Genomic DNA, 20,167 nt, shown 5'->3' with positions numbered 1-20,167 from the left:
CGAGCACGTGGCGAGCATTGTAAGTTTTTCACCGATTCGCAACTCTTGGCAAACCCTGACGCGAGCGTTTAAAGGTTCCGAAGACGTTCCATTCCCATAAGTACCTACAGGTGTCTTCCATTTTGCATGCGACGTAAAACTGCACCCTATCGAGCAATTTAATATATATTTCACGATAGGAAGGTAGTTCTAAAGGTAGCTGATAACTGGATAGTATCCCACTTTATTTGCAATTCGAGCAATCCTCTTGTCTGGTATCGATAAAACGTTCGAGATCGGGAAAAAGGAAGAGGGACTTTAGAGTTCCTTCTATTTATTTAAGCTGTATATCTCGCAACGTTTCGAGACTTCGCGTATCATCGAATAAACTTCTTTACGACGTTTACTAGGTCGATCTAAAATTTTCATCTCGTAAGCTCCGCGTCCCTTTGTTACCAACGTAGTCATCCTTGAAACGTATTTGTTGTATACTGCTAAGAAGCTGTAGCTGGAGGTAACTCGATTTGCCATTCAAGACTAACTATGAATCAGGTACGACTCCTACTTTCACGCTCGTGCCAAGTTGCCCTTTGTTTGAGAGACAGACACGAATCCGTCTATTTCACGCAATTTTCGTTATTTCGTCGTTACTCGATGCTCTTCTTTTAGTCTACGAAACTATGCCAGGGAAGGTTCGATTGCCTCGTGGATCGATCTGTCGGTGTTTGCAAGCCAAAGTTGTCAACAGAAACTTAGTTGAACGGTAAAATGGTGGAACTGCTGGGTAGATTGACGTAAATTATCTCTATACCCTTGCTACTCGAATCGAATCGCATTGATTTCGTTACTTGGAGTGCAGGATCGCTCGGAACGGTTCCTCGAGGAGCAGGAATCCCTGTACTTGATATCGCTTTTGATCGAGAGGAGGATATTACAGATTTCAATTTCGCCGCCGATGAAGGATCAGTCTAAAATATCCCGAATTATTAGATTGCGCATTCCGCATTGGATTAAGCGTTCCCGCCGCTTCCATTCAGCTCAATTTTACATCTGAAATGTCAGCATTGTCACGGCGGGCATATCGATTAGGTATTCGACGATTAAGCTTTTCGCTTGAATTCCTACGCAGCCAACATTCCTGCGAACCGACCATCCAGAGATTTTTAACGAATTTTTTTAACTAGCGAAGAACGCAAAATCTTGCAAACTGAAAATTATCTTGCTAACCAAAAACTGATTGTCTAATTAATTATACTGATTCCCAGTGTAAGATTTCACAGAATCTCTGGAATCGTATCGTAATTGTTCGTAACGTCGCTGTCAACGCGTTTCACGAAATTGAACGGAATTAATTAATTTATTTTGAGGGCGTGTTCTGCATAAATCAATGAAGCCCGTTCCAGTAGACAGTCGATTCCACTCTGTTAACAGGGTGGTCGAACAAGAATCAAATTTCGAAGCCATTTATAGCAGATTGTAATGGTAGCGTGATCGAATTACTGTCTGGTAACAAAATGAACGTGGTGGAGAGCAGAAGCTTGTTAGTCTACTATAATTAAAGGACACACGTTGTTGCGGATATTAACTTATTGATCGATGTTTCTCGTTTCGTCGTGCTTTTGCGTCTTTCTTCGATTCACGAATCTTGACAAACATGCTTGACTTACGCCTTGTATTATTTTGCGAACGATCATCTATCCGTGGATGGCATTCGTTAAAGTAGAATTTAAGTTCCGTCTTTTCTAACTATTTATTTTAATTCCATAAACGTCGTCATATTCTTAAATTATTATTCGCGATATCGCAAATAGAGGAGAAATAGAAAAAGAGTTAGAAAGCCCGAGAATAAATTTGAAAAGTCGACCTTCCTCGAAAGACTCGACGCCCTGGTTATCCCCCTTAACCCTGTGTCATTTAGAATTCGCTTTCCCTTCTTTCTCGGAAAGTGGAGCACGAAAGGTAATTGTTCCGAAACTTCTGCCCGCCACTTTACTTTTTTCGCGTCTCTTGTCCAGCCTGAAGATCAACGAAGGTCCATCGACTTGGAGGACCAAGAAATCCTCATAGACTTTAAGCCAGCTCCCGTTTCGCCGGATGCTCGTGTCCTTCTCAACCGGATATCCCAGTCCACGTGGAGGTTCCTACCGTTACAGAAGACGCTTTCCGACGGCGAGATTCGCGTGGAGAGACGCGAGCTCGTAGGCGAAGCTGGCGAACCTAGTTATCCTCACACGTGCAGAAGAAATCATCAGGAACCCTGGGGCAGGACCGTCAGAAGAGCACCCGTCCAATTCTCCTCGACGCCAGAGGAACTGTCCTTGCTCAGGGTCTGTTCGTCCCATGACGATCCCCCCGAAGAGGCGAGTAACCCAACGTTCCGTACGAAACGACCGACCTACAGTTCCGTGCTAAATGCAAACACGCGAGGAGCCTTGCGCGTTTCCGTTGCGGCTTTCTCAAAGTTTCGAATCCTTCGTAGACAACTGAATTTCTAGCGAGTTGGAATGGAACGAGAACGTTCAACGAGACAGTAGTTCCCATTGTTTGTGGGTGTACGGTTCAGTTCGTGCTATTAGACTTTGAATCGTACCGTAACAAAATTAACCTGCATCGTATCTTTCGATAAACAACGTTGTCGCTATCGTCAAAAAGAGTATATTCGTATATTGGCTCGAAACTGCTGCTACAACATTATTTTATTAATGTTGTCGCAGGAGTTTCACGAGAATCTCATCCGTCGAGGACTTTTCCGCAAGCGAAGCGTGTCACTCGAGGATGGTGTGCAAGGTTTAGCATCGGACGACTTCATGCTGCCCAAATCGCTTCCTACGTCACCCACGTCGCCTACCGCAGTACCAAGTATGAAAATTAATTTGCTTCGTGTTAATTTTACGCTCGTTTTGTCTCTTGTCTCATCTATTCCCTGAAGAATGTGTTTGTATCTAAAACGTCGCCGCTGTTTCCGATATTCCAGCACCACGAAGGATTCTGGAGGGTCCCAGAGACTATTCGTCGCCGTCGCACCTACTGCGGCAACCTGGACAAACTTGCCCGTTACTTTTCAGTCCTGTAACCGGGATTTCCGGTCTGATCACGTCACCGTTCGCCTCGAGCGACTCCTTAACCAACGACGTAACGAGGGACCATAGCGATGGAATTTGGAACGAGTCACAGGCGACGGTTCTCCAGGCAGACTCGTTGGCTCTTCTGACACCATCCTCGAGGAGGAGACACCTTCTGCTTCTCCAGCACCAACAACGCTCCTCGATGGACACCGAGGCGTTGGATACCGAGGAAATGATGGAGTCGCGACCACCGAGTCCAAGAGTGCGCCTGGAGCCTGTGACGCCTGTCCCGCCGCTGACACCAAGGTAAGAAATCGTACGCTTTGCGTTAATTGCTCAAGTATGCCTCGAGAAAGTTTGAAAATTTCATCGGTGCTTGCGACTTAGTTACACCGCTTACCGAAATACTAAAACACTGGGTGGTTGACTACAAACAAGACACCATAGTACAAGAAAAATAATCGGTACATTCTTGGTGAATCATGCTACTAACAATCATCGTTCGATCGAGTCATTCATCATCTGAGCCGTTCGCTAGACAAATCGATTAACTCCACCGGTCATATAAGAATTGTTACATTACGAACGATTATTTTTTGGCTATTCTTTCTTATTAAATTTATATACCGGTTAATGAAAGCTACATCTATATTTATCCATTCTACAATATTTACTTGAATTCATATTATACAGGGAATTTTAAAAAACAACGTACATTATTTCATCGCATCTCTCAACTTTTTGTTTTACGGAGTCAATCAATTCGTCCAACGAACGGCTGAACCTTCGGCCCCGTGGTAGTGACACTCCGTGTAAAACTCGAAGCGATTTTTAAAGGCAATTACTTCTCAGCGTCGAATCGTCCGTAACGTCGAGCAACGGTAGATCAAGAAGCGGATTCCGTCGTCCGAGTCCTGGACCGCCATTGTCGCAGCCGCAGTCGCAATCGTCCAGCGAGTTCGGTTTAAGCTTAGCGCGAACGGATTCGGGTGGCCGAACGAACACAGACCTATCCGAGACCTCGACCACCGAGGACTACGTCACTGCCAACACATCCACCGAGACTGGGACCACAACCGGCACCTCCGCAACGACCAGTTCCTGGTCGAGGCCCCCGCAGACGTCGAGCGCCGCGGCGTCGGTCTCTGCGACTGCAACCGCTGCGGAAGGAAGCTCCTTCGAAAGCGCGAGTTCCATTTACAGCTTGGCGCGCAGCGAGGTGAGCTAATTCTTTCTGGCGAAATAATTTCTAGTTGCCAGTCCATAAAAGACTAAATTCGTCGAACAATTTCCCTTAGCGGATACTTTTATTCTCCCAATATTCGAGTTCTTTGTAATGTAATGATTTCCGGGTCAATAGCCTTCCCTTTATAATATCCAATTAGCGAAGCTAAATACTGCAGCAATGAGCATCCTTTTTCTTCGTTCGACTCCAGATATCAGAGTAGTTCCAGGTTTATTTTTATTTTTAACCTTTTGCACTCGTCCTCATCTCGTTGCAAAATGTGCGAACAGGAATCGCATTACATTAAATAATCAAGTGCCATATGTAAAAAAATTCATATGGTTCGTATGTTACGTTATTATTTGCCCCTCGCGAAGCAGCAATCCGAGTTCACGTTTTCAAATAGAGCTTCGCATGGTATTTGCTTATGCCTGAATACGGGACGCAATCTGAGATATTTGTGGCGCGTATATATCCAATGAATACATGTCTACTATTCGTCGAATATCAAATACACGAGCGTAAATAAAGAAACCGGAAGAATCAGGGCAGCACGTATAGTAAAATTTTTACTGGCTCGTAAGTATAATATTGGCGTGACACAGTTCTATTTATCATATCGTCCTTTATGATCGATAAGTACGATGTTCCTCGTACTACCAACGTGGTGAAATATTCGCAATGAAAAAGATTTCGCAAAAAGCATGCTTAATATATTCTTCCAAAAATTCGTTCTACATCGCATTCGATTAGTGGAAATTAATAGTACTCAAAGGTAGTCGATCATTTTCGAAGAGACATTTTCCAACTAAACTGCCACTCTACTGCTAACAACAAATCGAAATAACTTACATTCTTCCAATGTTCTCTTAAAAAAATGTTTTCAACTTTTTCTTCAAAGCTTCCGTTAGTATTATTTTCGACTCGCTCGGATTTGTTGGAACGTATCGATTGCCCAACTTCCCGTGCGAATGTGTCAGACCGCGAGGATAAAATTCCGTGGTATTCCGAGTTAGGCTGTCGTTGAAGAGCCATGCAGTCCGCCACCGATACTGGAGGAAACGGAAATTCCATTCGGATTGGAGGTGCCACCGTCACCCGCGAGGTCCAGCAGCAGCAGCAGTTCAGGCAGTTACGACATGAACGATGCGATGACAGATCTGGGTCAGGAACTCGAGCAGACTGCACCTCTGAGCGGACACACCTCAGAAACGGAGCTGGATCGTGACGTAAGACGATAATTAAACTAATTCCAATCACCCTGCGAATAGAGTTCACCTGAATACTCGCGAATTTCTTTCATTCAATGTCATGATCTATTTACGAGTTGGAAGAAGGTTGTAAATTTCGCGAAATCCAATTTTCGAGCAGCTTCGATGACGTTTTAACTGTACTTGCACCGTGACATAGGGCGAAGCCCATCTCAATTAGGTCAATTGACTCGCTTACGATTACCTTTACGAATTTACTTGGATTTCCGTTGGATAGCCGCTGCTTCGATACAATTTCTTCAACTTCATTTCATTTCGTACCCTTTTCCTGTTTCATTTTCAGGAAGGTCACCGTTCCTCCTCGGGGGGTTACGCCGAATCGCCTCCCGATATGCGCGCCTGTAGCGAAGAGGAGCGTCGAAGAAACTTCACTCTCGACTTTTTGGGTAGCGCTGCGGAAACTGAACGCAGCGCGGAGCTCTACATGGACAATGCTGAGGTCAGCCCGACGCCGAGTCATCGTCACAGAATAAGATGCAAATCGACGAACGCCAGGAGCTCTCACAGAAACAACAGGAAACGCGAGACGACTCAGCAGTTGATGCAAATGCAACAGCAAACGCAACAACAAATCCCGAGGAGCCCTCAAAAGGAGGACTGGCGCGCAGAACCGGTCGAAGACGGTGGCCACGTCCCGACGTCGGATGACTCCAGCTGCAGTCATCATTATTATATGCATCATCACCATCATCATCATCTGCATCGCGAAGGCGCCGATGGAGCGAGGCACAGGAGGACCAGAGAGAGTCCGAGAAAGAAGACCAGCGGCTACGTGTCGGCCAGAAGGAGGAGTAACGAGGTGAGTAGATGTTGTCAGGAATAGCTCGAAAAATGGTAGAATTTAACCCTTTGAGTGCCAGAGGAAATTTTCATACGTATCTGAGAAATGCCAGACAATTTTAAGCAAAGATACATGATTGTAAACGAAAATGTATATTTCGATCAATTTTATTTTAAGGTAGGTGACATTTTTACATAATATTAAAATGCCACAATAATAAAATGCCACTCTATGTGCGTTAGATATTGACGTTATTTTTGTAAAGCAAAATTGATTTTTTAACGAGTTATAACGCTTGCAGCGTCGAGCAGCAATATATCGCTCCTTGGAACTCAAAGGGTTGATAACCTTCGAAAACAAGGGAAAATAAGTTACCGTGTATAAAAGTGCTTTCTCGAACAAGAGGTACAAGCACCGTATTGGGACGATACGAGAACAAAGTTTCGTGATTCCTATTTAGGACAAGAACGCAGCCATAACAGGTAGCCTGCCTCGAAGAAGATCACGCGCGGCGGACGACATAATGTGTTCGAGGCTGAGTCCCGGCCGTTATCAACGCAGTCCAGGACACAACGGACAACGAGCCATGATTGTGGAGGCACAGAGCCCAGAAGCAAGATTGAAAGCTCTTTCAGCGGAGTCTTTGAGGTCTGTCAGTCCAGGAAGCGACAGTGTCTTTTACAGCGAGGCCACGGACCAATGCCTCGCTGTTAGCGCTCTCGAGGCCCTGCAATGCCATCACTGTGGCAGAGAGGTAAATTATTTATTGTTTATTAAATTCTTTCTCTGAAAAGTAAGATACGAGTGCTCGCAGACGCGAAGTAATCGGTGGTAGCGGTACACGAAGTAGTTTTTTTTGTAGTAGAACTGATTACACGTTCAGAATTATCATAATTTGAAAGACTTGTAGTACACGAAACGGTAATGATTAAAGACTGTAGTTCATAGTGTAGTTAGTTGTGGCTTCGGTCTGAAATTTCTTCCTTCCTTTCTATTTCTGTAATTTATCGAGCCCCGCCTTTTATCCAAGCAGTGACTTGAAAATCTCAAGTACAACAAAGTAAATGATATTGACAGCTGCAGTGGAACAGAAAAATCTGGATTCGATAATGCTTGCTTGTAAGAAACTTAATCTAGTACGTCCGTTTCCATATGTATGGAGACTGCGCATTTCTTTTTCCTGTTCAGCTAGAGGGATGAAATGGAATCGACAGCTGAAAGTGATCCTTATTGTGCGTAGGATGAGTGGGTGATTAAAATTTTTACTCGTCGAGTCTAATACTACGATCTTTATTTCAAATTTTATCATTCTTTTATTTTTCACCGTGTCGTCGTGTTTTCTGTCGTGTGCTATCGGTAGTTTCTGAAAACATGAATGATGTTTATCGATCAATTTTAATCAAACCAAATAAAATGAATTAAATAAACGCTATTTCAATTGCTAAAATACTCACGCTTGACGTAATTATTAGTATGGATCGGTCTCGGTTTGTCCATGCTGATTAAACGAAATGGACGAATCGATGTTTCGCAAATGTTGATTAAAATTCTTACAAGCGAGAGTTGCCACGTATCTGTAAATTCTTAAAGAAAGAAAAATTCTCTTCTTTATTCGCTGTCCTTCGCATTCCCCCTCCACTTTTCCAGCTGTGTAACGGGACATATTTATTCTGTTACCCACCCATTTCATCGCCTCACAGCATTTTTCACCGTATAACGGGACAAGAATTTCGGTTGTTCGAAAATAAAAAGATTTTCAATCTTAAAATCTCGAAATTCCGATCGATCTATCTCTCTATCTGTCGGTCTATCTACCTCTTTTCTCTATCGTGCGTGCCGTCATGTTGCTCCACCTCGAGGTCTCGGAAGAGATCGTTCGACCGCCAGCAGGTTTCGCGGACTCCCCGGAAGGGTACAGGGCGTCCTCGAAGCACGTATCCGGGCACAGGCTCTACAAGAAGTTCGACAAGAGGTATCGATCGGAGGATCGAGGCGACAGAAGGCACCGACGCGGGAGCAGATCGGACGTTAGGGCAAAATCGGAAGAAAGAGCTGCCCCCAGACGAGGAAGCAGAGGATCCATCGACGAAACCGCTGCGGGCAGGAAGAGGCTTCAAGCCAGAAGCACGGATATCAGTTTGGAAATTCTCACAGGTTAGACGAAAGTTTCAATTGCGACAAATTAAGATTGCAACCTGTTTAGGATTTACCAATCCTATCCAAATTAATTTTCTTCGACGTCTCGCTTTCAGAATAAATTTATTTACTTCCTCGGTGAACATTTTTTGTCACCCATAAGTGGGTGACGTGGCGGTCCACGTGTTAATCCTTTCGCGTGCTATATAGATGCAAATTTCAGATTTCACTAATTCGGAGTGGTTAGTTGCTACTCAAACTCTCCGCAAGGATGCGTTTCTCCCCGTTTCTCGTAACGCGCATAAAACATTGTAATAAGAACTTGTGCGCAGCGCCTCGTAAAAAAGACGTTTAAAAAGTTCTGATGCATAAACTTCATTAACAGCCTTCATATCTGGTGGAAAACGCGTTCCACGGTGAAATGGATGTACGGAGTATTGCGGAACGAGCGTAATAAAGGTGGGCAAGCACCACCCTTGTAAAAAGTTACATAATGAAACGCGATTGAAAAATTGAGTGGAGCTCGGCCGTCACGGAGAAAAGTTTTACGCGCTTTCCCGTTACTATTTATCTTTCTTTAAGAAGATTAGTTACCCCGCTCTTTATGACGCGGTAGAATACAGCGTTGAGAAAGATACATTTTTTTGCTTTTCAATTTACTTCGAACGAACACGATTTTTATTTTAGAATTCTAATAAGATCGCATTCCTAGCGAAATGTAATATGACATGATAACATATAATATTAATATAACACGATTACAACGCGTACAAATTTTGTTCACGTAGCCAAATTATGCCTCGTGTTTGAAAATCTTCGTGTTTGCCTGCTTAATTTGCGACGCAACAAGTAGAAATCTTTAAAGGTACCGCGTACCGAGCCTTTCGAAGCACCCAAAGCGGTGTCGTTTTCATGGTTCGAGCCGCTTCTAAAGACGCGAAGGTATCAAAAATGGAACTGAAAGTTCACCCAGACGTGTTTCAGAAAATATTTCAATAGCAATATTCGGTTTTTTTTTTATTCTATAAGAATATTCCCTCCGGCATACGGATCCTATCAGCCTTTTAAATTGAGCAGAAAATTCCATGTTGATCTCACGCGCTCAGCGTTTCGTCTCTTCGTTGAAAATGGCAGGTCGCGAAGACGAGGACAGCTACGTGGAGCCGTACACGAGCAGCGAATGGATTTACATCGGCGACCTCGAGGAAAGCCATGCGTGGAGGAGGCCAGACAACAGAGACGGCGGCGAGGAGGTTCCGGAAAGTATCGTCAAAGAGAGGAGAAGTTCTCAGGAATCGACGGAAAGCGAGAGAAACTTTCGGAAGAAGTATCAGGCGGCGACGCACAGGATGGTGCATCGAAAAAGCAGCGGGGAAATGTATAAAAGGATACAGACTAATAGTTTCGGTAAGTTACTGGACGACGCTCTTCTTTTACTTCTATCTGAACCCCCTCGTGCCACTCGTTTTCGACAAACACTAGCTTCAATCGTAAAAAATAATTTATCGATTCTTTATCTTCTACGTTCTCGTAAACAATTTTCCAATACGAACATAAATTCGATGGATATACGTATTTTCTTTGTAGAATTTCATTGTATTCGAGATAGTACAAGCTGACGCGCGTTAAGAGAAAGAAACGACGTTCGTTGCGACTAGGTGCTGACGCGAAGGGGTTAATGCACCGAAAATTCCTTAACGATATACAAGGTAGTTTACAGGAGACAAAACACCTCATTATACCGCAAGAATGTATTAAGCTCTTAAGTGGCACACTTGCTTGCGCGAAGTGCACTCCGCGGTGGCGGGAGTTTTACATTGCTCGCTGGTATGTGTAGGAGATGGAAAGATTAGTTCTGGATAGAATCGCGAGTCGCATTGGGTCAGACGTTTTAGACAGTCTTCCCACGGTTTACGATTAACAAAGAAAGTTTAACAAATGTAAAAAATGATCTTTTATTTTTGTATAAATCGAAAAGTTGTTTCGGGAACGCCCAAACGATAAAATGACGTACTTTGCATATTTTTAGTTGCTCGAGGAGTTTTACGAGTAAGGCTTGCGAGCCATGTGAGAAACATATCGTGTCAAATATATCCTCCTCGACGAGTTTCTAGTTGTCCAAGTGCTGATACGCTAGATGGCATCACTATAATAATTTCGCATACCAGAATTCATATTCGAATAGGATACATATTTGGCAAATTATAGTTAAACAATAATAAATCTGAAGTTTTGAAATGCATTCTCTGGAATTAGTCTCTTTCGTTTCGATTATAGCAGATAAACTTGGATAGAAAAATTGTTTCAGTATATAAAAATATCTGTAATCAAGGTTGCTGCCAGGGCTTAGATAAATCGATTTATTATTTCCCTATACAACATATGGCTATTATTGATAAGTTGATAATTAGTTCTATAGACATTAAAATAACCAACCTTCGTAACAATAAACTAATGCGTGAATGACTTTTATAGATTTATAAATAATTTCAGTTGCATATTTTTCATCCTCTACGAGTACAAGTAAATTTTCATCGCAATGAAGCGGTATATCCTACTGTTTATTTTTCCTGTAAGAAAAATTTAGTAACTACAGATCTCACCAATTTATAGGGTAGAAAGAAGAGAAAAGAAGTAAACAGATCTGGTCAGAAACAGTTTGAAATAAAACAGAAAGAATAACATTTCAGACACTGAATTATTTGTTTCTTTCTACTGCGCAAATTTAAAAGTAACCTAATGTCACTAATAACGAAAAGTCGCCAGGAAAAATTGTAAAAGCTTTCGCTAAAACATACCCGACAATGCTGAAATGGTACATCGATCGTTTCGGAACAAGAATCAGCGTTTTAAATACATTCCACTTAACGCACTATATTTAACAGTGACTGCTGCACTTAAAATCGAGTGTAGCTCGCATAAAATCGATCGCTTTTCCGTTGTACCAACAATTAAATAAACTCGATAGCTCGTTTCGCAATGAGAGTTAAATGAAGAGCTGTTTCACTTTCTTGTGGAAACATTTGGTTTCGCTTTGCATTAACGAATGAAATTTATCTGCTGTTTCTGCCACGTAGAAATGTACAAATCGTAGCTCGCGCCATGCGAAACATATCGCGCGTGACGTAACCTGTTATTAACTACTTGAATTATTAACGAATTTCTACAAATTAATTAGAAAGATTAACAGACTTTACCCGTTGGCGACAAAGAAATTAGACGATATGAAATAATCGATGGAGGGTGTAGAAATTTTCACGGCATTCTTTGCGTAGTACGCGGAGAATGTGTCTCTATGTTTGCATAAATACTCGCTAAATTCGTCTTGCGATATATAACAGCTATAAAGCTGCCACTAAATTTATGCTCTCAGACGTGGTGCTTCCGACGAGCATTTACAATCCTCCGAAGATGTTGCATGTTACACACTACGTTTTGCGTGTAGACATACCTGCCGCGATGGTCGTGTCAGAAAAGCGGAATTGTGCGCGATACGTCACTCCAATAAGTCGACATTTTTCGGGTAAAGAGAAACTGAAAGGGACGCATTAACGGAACACGCGAGGAATTTAATTAAGATGAATACTTTTGATCGCGTTTTTTGTTCTCCTTATTCTAGAATTTAATGCCTCGGGTAAAAGCAGTCTAAATGTCGTACGATATTATCGAACATATTTGAACACGAAAAACGTGGTCTCTTTAATTGATAAAACGATCACTTCATTCGGAAAACACGCTCTATCTAGATAGCATTTTATAGATAACGCATACGTATGTTGATTCGCTATCGGCATGCTTTGAAATATTCGCAGGGGACAAGCATCCTTCGTACATGGAAATTTTCGAATCACTTCCCGCGGTGTATCGAGACATTTGAATTTCTGTAGCCAGAATAGATCCAGGCAAGGTTGCGCGACAAAGCTAACGAGGTCTAGACTTGAAGATAACGAAGACGGAATATGAAGAAATACGAAGATAGAACTCGTCTTCGAAGAGATTAAATTGTCGAAAGATTTTAGAAGAAAGCGGAAAATTCAACGACGTTTCTGTTGTAAAACTGACGATGAAAGGAGCTGGCAGATGCCAGTCAGTCTCTTGCAGAAACTCGTAGGAGTAACGCGCAATAAACTGTTATATTATTAACACATTCACGTCGGCTTGACCCATTAGTGGGTCATACTCTGTGGCCGCTCGATTCATCACGCGTGGCACTGCAATTCCAGAACCTCGTGGTACCGCAACTTATTCCAACATTGAATTACCTCGATCAAATTACTTAATCAATTTATACCCGTATTTTTGTTTCTAAAATGCGCTCTTAAATGATCAACGACTCGTTACATTTACGTTGCGCCTGAACGTCGGAATTCCATCACCCCGACAGACAGGCTGGTGTAACTAAAATTCACTCAATCGCGGGGCGCCTCATCGTCAAAGAATTCCACGGAGCCGAACACGCCAGCAAAGAAATCGCTCCCAATCAGTTAGACCCATATCGAAAAGAGAAAGCGGAAAGGGGTCACGCTCCGTGACGGAGGTGGAAAACGTGCTCAAAGGTGGAGCGGAAGAAAGACGAGCGCACCGGAGACGCGGAGAGGAAAAAAGAGAGAGTCCGTTCTTCCCGTTTCTTTAAATAAGTACCGCGTAATACTCCGGCTAAATATAATCGAAACGCCGCAGCTGAGAGAAAGACGCCGAGCGTCGGCTGGTACCGACGCTTCTACGCCATCGGCGTCCACCAGGCGCGCGTGACGAATAGGTCGTTGCTTGATTAGAATAGGCGAATTGTTTCTAGAAAATGCAATCGTTTCGGCTGTCGACGTGATCGATAACACCGATAAAACGTTAAAATAATAATAATTAGCGAGCGTCGAGCGGAACGATACAAACATAAAGAAAAATTCGAAGTAGTCTCAATTCTAGGGTGAATAGTTGATACCTTTTTCGAACACTGTACGTTTGAAAGATGATTGAATTTAAAAAAGAAATTGGATACAAGGAAAAATTCGAGAAATGCTCCCAATTCTAGGGTGAATAGTTGATACATTTTTACACACTGTACGTGGAAAGACGATTCGCGGTCGTCCGAATATCTCGTGAGATGTTAAGTCGAATTGCAGTCCCGCTTAGTCGAGGGCGACGGTGGGACGCGGTGGGGCAGAAGGGTGGCGAGTGGAAGTAGAAGCTTTTGGCTGACAGTCAGTGGGTCAGGGCGGCGAGTCGCATTCCAAGAGTCGACCGAAGGCATCCTCTTCGGAAAATTGAGCCTCGACTCCCACGTTTTGGGACGCGAATCGGTGCAATCGTCCCTGGAGATACCGCGCGGCTTCCGTCGATTCTATATCGCGCACGCTAAATCGGAAATCGGGCTTTTCCGTTCTTCTTCTTCTCTCTCCATCCGAATCAGCAGTCACGAGAGACGCGTTAACTTCACGTCGAGATCGTCGCGTCGGTCCTTGACGCGATGGTGTGCGATTGCGTGGCCTCGGAGTGTTCCACGGAACTAGGAACAGATGTGTCCTTGAAGAAAGCCTTGGAAGAGCTGCTGAAGTGCATGCTCAGAGTTTGGTGCAGGGAGGGCCAGGCCCTCACGAGGCTCGGTTCGTCGACTCATGGTAAATGTTATTATTTATCGCTGCTTTGAAGCACGAACTCGGTGAATTTTCTTGGGAAAACTTCCTCTCGAGCCTTCCTTTTTCGTGAGAACAATAATAACTCGGCAGAAATTCGCGAGTACCTATTTGTTATCTTTACTTTCTATTTTTATTGGTTTCCGGGATTGTACTGGCCTTTTTATTGTGTTTCTCTACTTAAGTGGACGTTTGTCGGTCAATACCTGAAGTGGGTTCCAGAAAGATGAACCGAAACGACTGGTCCGTTCAAGTTTTTTATTTAGTTATCGATAAGTAGAAATTTTAACGTGTTTCCTTCAGGTGTAATTTAACGATCTATGAAAAAAATACGTCAATTTATACGTTATGTTCATACGGAATTCCTTTGAAGCAGCTCAGACGTTGCCGCTGTCGGTGTCGATGCTCCTGGTCTAAAATACTCTTTTGCCAGATATACTTATCGTTGCACCTGTATTGAATATACGTACGCCTAATCGGGACGTACACGCGTCGACAACCGACGACAAAATTCCAAAGTTAAATATATAGCGTTTCGCGAATGTTCGACAAAGTGATTATTTGATGCGAGTGAAATTTCTGGAATTTTTATCAGACGATTCGACGGCGAGTTTAAATATAGATCGTGGTAAATATTGAAACGCTTACGAATCGCTATGAAATCGGACAAGAGAGAGCTGCGTGAGTGAAAAATGATATTACTATAGCGAATGTTTGCCAGGTCAGATGGAAGTCCCTCGTGGCATTAAAGTTTCTTGTATGAAATATATCCCAAAGCGGGCAACTTTTATGCTGTTTACTCTTGAAAGTCATAGGAACAATGCTGTTATAAATTTTCGCATTTTCGAGACACAATGACAAAACTTGCGCTACGTGAAATTTATTATTCGCACGCTTGGAAGGATAGCGTACATTTGAGTTTTTTTTGAAATTCTATTTCTAAATTGCTCTCTAAATAAATTTGAAATTTGTCTTAGACCGAGATCGAAGATAATAATACGTGCGTCGATATGTAGTTAGGCTTCGTAATTTCAATTCGCTGGAAACTTCGCAGAGTTCGAAACGGAAGTAACGTATAGTAATTGTACAATGGCCTGTAATCGTCGTTTCGCAGGAGTGTTAATGCAGAAATCCGGTTAATCTACATTATTAAATTATAATACGGAGCTTAACGCAGAGTAATATTATCGCGATACTCTGCCTTTGGTGCGCCGTTACTGCTATTAATTTATGTTTATTCCTGCGTTTTTTGTTACGTGTTTTAATTAAACTCGATGCAATTATTATTTAACAACAATAGAGAAATATAAATCGACGACGAGGTAAATACAGAAAGCGACTATAGGAGACTTCAACGTTTCCAAATATCGACGGTTGAACGAAGTCATGGTCAACATCGATAATTATTCTCCCCGCGACCCTGAAGAAATCGTACGAAAATATCTTCTTTTGGGACTGAAATACTATGCCCCCTTGTAGCTAATTCGTTTAAATCAGCACGACATTGAACAAGACGCACGCGAGAGCTGCTGTTTCAACCAAATTTGTCCGTGGCGTGAACTAATTGCATGGCAATAAAATTAGATTTCCTCGACCACGGTCGATTGCAGCTCACCTGCAATTAATTTAGAATGTTCAATGTTTCGGAGCAGGGCTCGCATTATTAATTAGCCGTCGATCAAACGGGAACTTCTTAATGATTTTTGGGGAGAACCGTAGCGAGCAGACAAAAATCCTCTAAACTTAATCATCGTGTCGCTGGCAATTATTATGGAAAATAAAACAGACGGTACTAAATGCCGGAACCGCGCCAACTCGAAAATACAGAAATTTGTAGAGAAACGTAATTGTCGTCTAGAGGATGAAATCGGAAGAGTGCCAAGTCGATCTACCGCACGATTTCGGTCGCCGTTAGTCGAACGATCCATACGAATCGAGTCTTGTTCAGGATCAGGGTCGCGATCAGGAAAAAGTCGACAAAGGGTTCCTCGCTATTTCTAACATCGCAGGGGATCGACAGGAATGCGCATGCCTCCTTTATCGCAGAAATAAAAAGAGCTTTCCTCAAGGGACAACGATAACGAGTCAAAACGCTAAGCGTGTACACAGTCGATTACGTTCGATGCCTGGTGACGCAAGGACTCGCTTATTTTTATGGCATGATGCGTTTCTGAATAACTTCGGCTCGACCTGCTTTTATTTTGCCTGCATTTCGACCCCGTTACGATCGCTTATTACCCTTTCATTATGCGTTCGAGTGTCTATCACACTTCGCACTAATAGTACAGAGAGGAAAAGTTCGCTCGTTTATTTGTTTCGCACGTTTTCAAAACGAATGTCGTTTGTACGATTGAAATAAAACTTTGATTGACCGTGTTGGAAGAAAGAGAAAACAAGGACTAGGAAAGAAATAACGGAAGAGAAGAAAAAGGAGATAAAGTAACAAGGTTGAATTGAATTTCTCTCCAAAGATTTTTAAATGGACGATGTGCTGGAAATGATATTTTATAATTCTGTAATAGGTAGAGTGAATTAAAACGTTGCAAGTTATTTTCTGAGGAACTATGGAGACAATGACAAAATACTTGGGCGATAGTTCAAAGTTTACTGAGATCTTTCGCGTGATGTATGAGATGGCGTTCCCAGGCGCCACCAGGAAACGGGGGCTCTTAAAGACAAACAACGTTTAATCGATACACTTTCTTATATTTTACACGAGCAAAAAAAAAATACGACGAAAAATATCCTTCGATGGACATTCGACGAAACATTGTAGCGAGATTGCATGTAGCATTGTAAGTAATTATGTAAGTAAGTTATTGTAAGTAAGTAGTCTCACCACTTAAACTTGAGTTACCAAAGCTAACAAATTCACGTCCCCTTCTCTGACCCGTCTATGAGGCGGCGAAAGCTTTTTAAAAATTGAGTTGGGGCTCGGTGGATATTGCCCGTTAATACGAGAGCAAGTTATCGTTTTGCACGCAAACATAGTACGCTACGCTCGGCATGCAATGACGCTATTAATTATTTTAGCGACGCCTTGCACTCATGGGCCACGCACAATTCTGTCTTATTTTACCATCGCCCATTGGTTCGATCCGAATCGATTCGCGTATGCGTAACAAGTAATGTAAACGCGTGCATTGTACCTCAACGTGTACCAGATGTCAGAATAGTAATTGAAGCGAAATTGGAAATCGTTATTATCGCTTCCAACTTCCTATTACACTGTTACGTAATTAATACCGCGAAGGGAACGCTTATCCTACAAATCGCTACGATTTACCGGAACCGTGCTCCGAGTAATTAGACACTCACGTGTCCGAAGAACGCACCGAACATTAGCAAGTAGGAATATTCTGTACATTTAATTACAATGCAATGACAAATTTGCAGACCGTTTATAAAGGAGGAGTAAAAAATGTGCTTCGATAGTATTTACTTTACGGTGCCTGTCTCGTTTCCCAGAGAAAGGATCCAATTCCAGCCTTCTCCTATCAAATATTTTTTTTTTTTTTTCAAATATTTTCGTTATTACATTTCACGTCATTTTTCTGCATCTCTCGTGTCGCAGTCGTTCACGTTGAAAAAGAATAAAAGAAATAATGAACTAGAAGTGCATTTATTTATGCGACCACAGCGACGCGCAGTGTCCCGCTTTCATTTTATTTTTACCCTCTATTCCTTTCTATTTGTGCACTTGCTTTGGGCTGAGTATAGTACTCTCTTTTCAGTTGCGAATTACCAAAATTTCTTCTTTCTGAAAAAAACGATGCGTAATCATATTCGATGTTGTTTAAAACTCACTTTATATATTTAATTCACTTTCCTCTTCCCCGAATGCGATGCTTTTTCAGCAATTCCAGACTGCAAAGACGAATTACGTAGTATACACCATGTTTTTGTTACTGGAACACTAACGCAGCTATTGTTTGTACTGCTGGGGGAAATATAAACATGCCAGACACTCGGAGAATAATTTCGCGTCGAAGGATTGTTATCGCAGTAGCAGCACAATAAAAGTTTTATATAAAGGTTATACGTTTCTATTCGGAAAAATAAACGTTGAATCATCATTTACTTCGCCTACTATGCTTGAACAAATATATTTGCATGAATTTCATTTTACCAGATAGAATCGTAATTTTATAAAACGTTTAATTGACTTGTAGCATTCTCGAGAATAACCAGTATTTATCGACCAGCGCTGAAAATAAAATTCATGAATAAACTTCATCATTTATAACTTAATTCAGCGTATCTTTTACACGGAGAATCGATAACAATTAAACAGAGAGCGAAACTTGGAGGAATTTAATTTCATCAATCAACACTTTCAAGCACATCGACGAGGCTTTTCATTTGTTATATTATTGAAACGTATCGGGGAAAAGGCACGTTTTAAAGGAGATCATTTTACTTTCGATGGTATTATGAAGAATAATTCAAATAAATTTTATGAAATAAATACCTCTATTGAAAAAATGTTTTCATTAAAGTGAAATAATTCTAAATGAGGTAAATCTACATATGAATGTCTATTTTCGAAAAAATCGTTCAACAAAGGAAGCTTTCGAAGTTAGAAATTCCGATTTAAATGAAACTTTTTGTAAATGTAAAGCATACCGAAGTGCACTATCCTCGACACTATCCTCAAGGAACAAATAAATGTCAAAAAAGTCGTCATCTTTAAAACAAAGTATTTAGCTAAACCATTTCCCGCTGGTATTCAGTGCATTATATGCAGGCGACGTCCAACAATTTTTGGCCAGCGTCCTATGAGTGCAACGATCTGAACTACAAACTTAAAAAGATCATCATCCGCTTGACTAGAGTTCGTAGAAACGTCTAAAAGTGAATCAGATCGTCTGATACAAACGTGCCACCGTTATGTAGTCAAACGCGACAATGACAACGTCACCGACAAACAAACCTTCAGAGTTGCCAATTTATTTGACCGCGGTCAGAATATGACAGCTCTAATCATTGAAACGCTTTGTTTTAACGAGTCAAGTATGTCCCGAAAATCTATATACACTTTTCAACCCTAACCTCGATTAGTCGCAGTAACATTAATTATTACAAGGCACGTAATAATTAAATAAATAAATGACGAAACATGTTACGTTATATTCGATACTACCATCGTTGATTTTTGCAAACAAAAGAAGTAATAGGTACAATGAATTGCAAATGCGTGCATTCGTTAAAACGTAATGAAATGCACACTCCATTGTTAAATTTGAACCATTCAAACCCAATTTTCCCGAAAACAAAGCTTTGTACGCTGAAATTTTACAACAGATTTCTGAGTCTTTATTTCAAACACATATTTTTTACGTATTATACTCTGTATATTCGATCAAATTTAAACATAAAAATACAAAGTAGTCGTTCGCATATATCCTATCTTTTTCATTTACATTACTTTCTGTTTAATACTTGTGCAGCAAGTATTTGATATCGTTATCAATAAATACGAGATATAGCCGAAACAAGTTTGTTATTTCTCAAACGAAATTTAATTAAACATCACTCAAAAAGGACAACCTTGCAATTTCCGCAGCTGGTGCATGGAAATAAAAAGAGACCGTCTTGCTTTTTCGTGGAATTTCATGTGAAAACATGTGCAGTACATTCGCCGTCGTTTACAAACCAAAAGTCCGCTTTTACGGACGCGTAACAGCGTGATATGAAACAGTAAACAAACCCCGCAGGTCTGGATGTAAATTTGGAAAATCGAAACTACCGTAAACCGGGCAGAAAACTCTCTACATATAAATTTTCCACGCGAGGGATGAGTTATTGCACGGAGAGGAGAGTTCGTCCAAGTAACCCGACACTCATTCCGCCGGAAAACGTAATCGACTGTAAAAGTAGCCCGGTTATAAATATTTGCAACAAAACTAAAGAAACAAATGTAAGTGGTTGCAATATTTTTTCCTTCCACGCTTGATCCTTAAATTATTCGACTTCGTTGCTTTTGTCGGAAATCATAGTGTAGTATCCGCGCCTCCCATACCCAACAATAACGAGTCAAATAAGAACACGAAACGTAGGGTACGGGATTGGTCGCGTAG

The 20,167-nt window shown here is 41.6% G+C and overlaps 1 protein-coding gene across 3 annotated transcripts in view; it reads left to right on the top strand.

Annotated features, from left to right (window-relative positions):
* The first annotated feature begins 6,914 nt into the window (after positions 1 to 6,914).
* Positions 6,915 to 20,167, top strand: part of LOC128877907 (beta-1-syntrophin) — an 18,444-nt gene continuing 5,191 nt past the window's right edge. Inside the window, exons 1-3 of one of the 3 annotated variants that reach the window (XM_054125550.1) lie at positions 6,915 to 7,075; positions 8,212 to 8,475; positions 9,592 to 9,864. In XM_054125550.1, the coding sequence (XP_053981525.1) occupies positions 7,054 to 7,075; positions 8,212 to 8,475; positions 9,592 to 9,864 (559 nt within the window). In that variant the 5' untranslated portion in view covers positions 6,915 to 7,053. Of the gene's footprint in view, positions 7,076 to 7,136; positions 8,476 to 9,591; positions 9,865 to 13,631; positions 14,073 to 20,167 lie in introns of those variants that run through there. The other 2 variants (XM_054125549.1, XM_054125551.1) reach the window with 2 other exon arrangements.

Source organism: Hylaeus volcanicus, chromosome 6 (genome assembly GCF_026283585.1).
Source record: "Hylaeus volcanicus isolate JK05 chromosome 6, UHH_iyHylVolc1.0_haploid, whole genome shotgun sequence".
Lineage (NCBI taxonomy): Eukaryota > Metazoa > Arthropoda > Insecta > Hymenoptera > Colletidae > Hylaeus > Hylaeus volcanicus.
The sequence above is the reverse complement of the archived record's forward strand: the minus strand, read 5'-3'. Positions and strand labels throughout refer to the sequence as shown.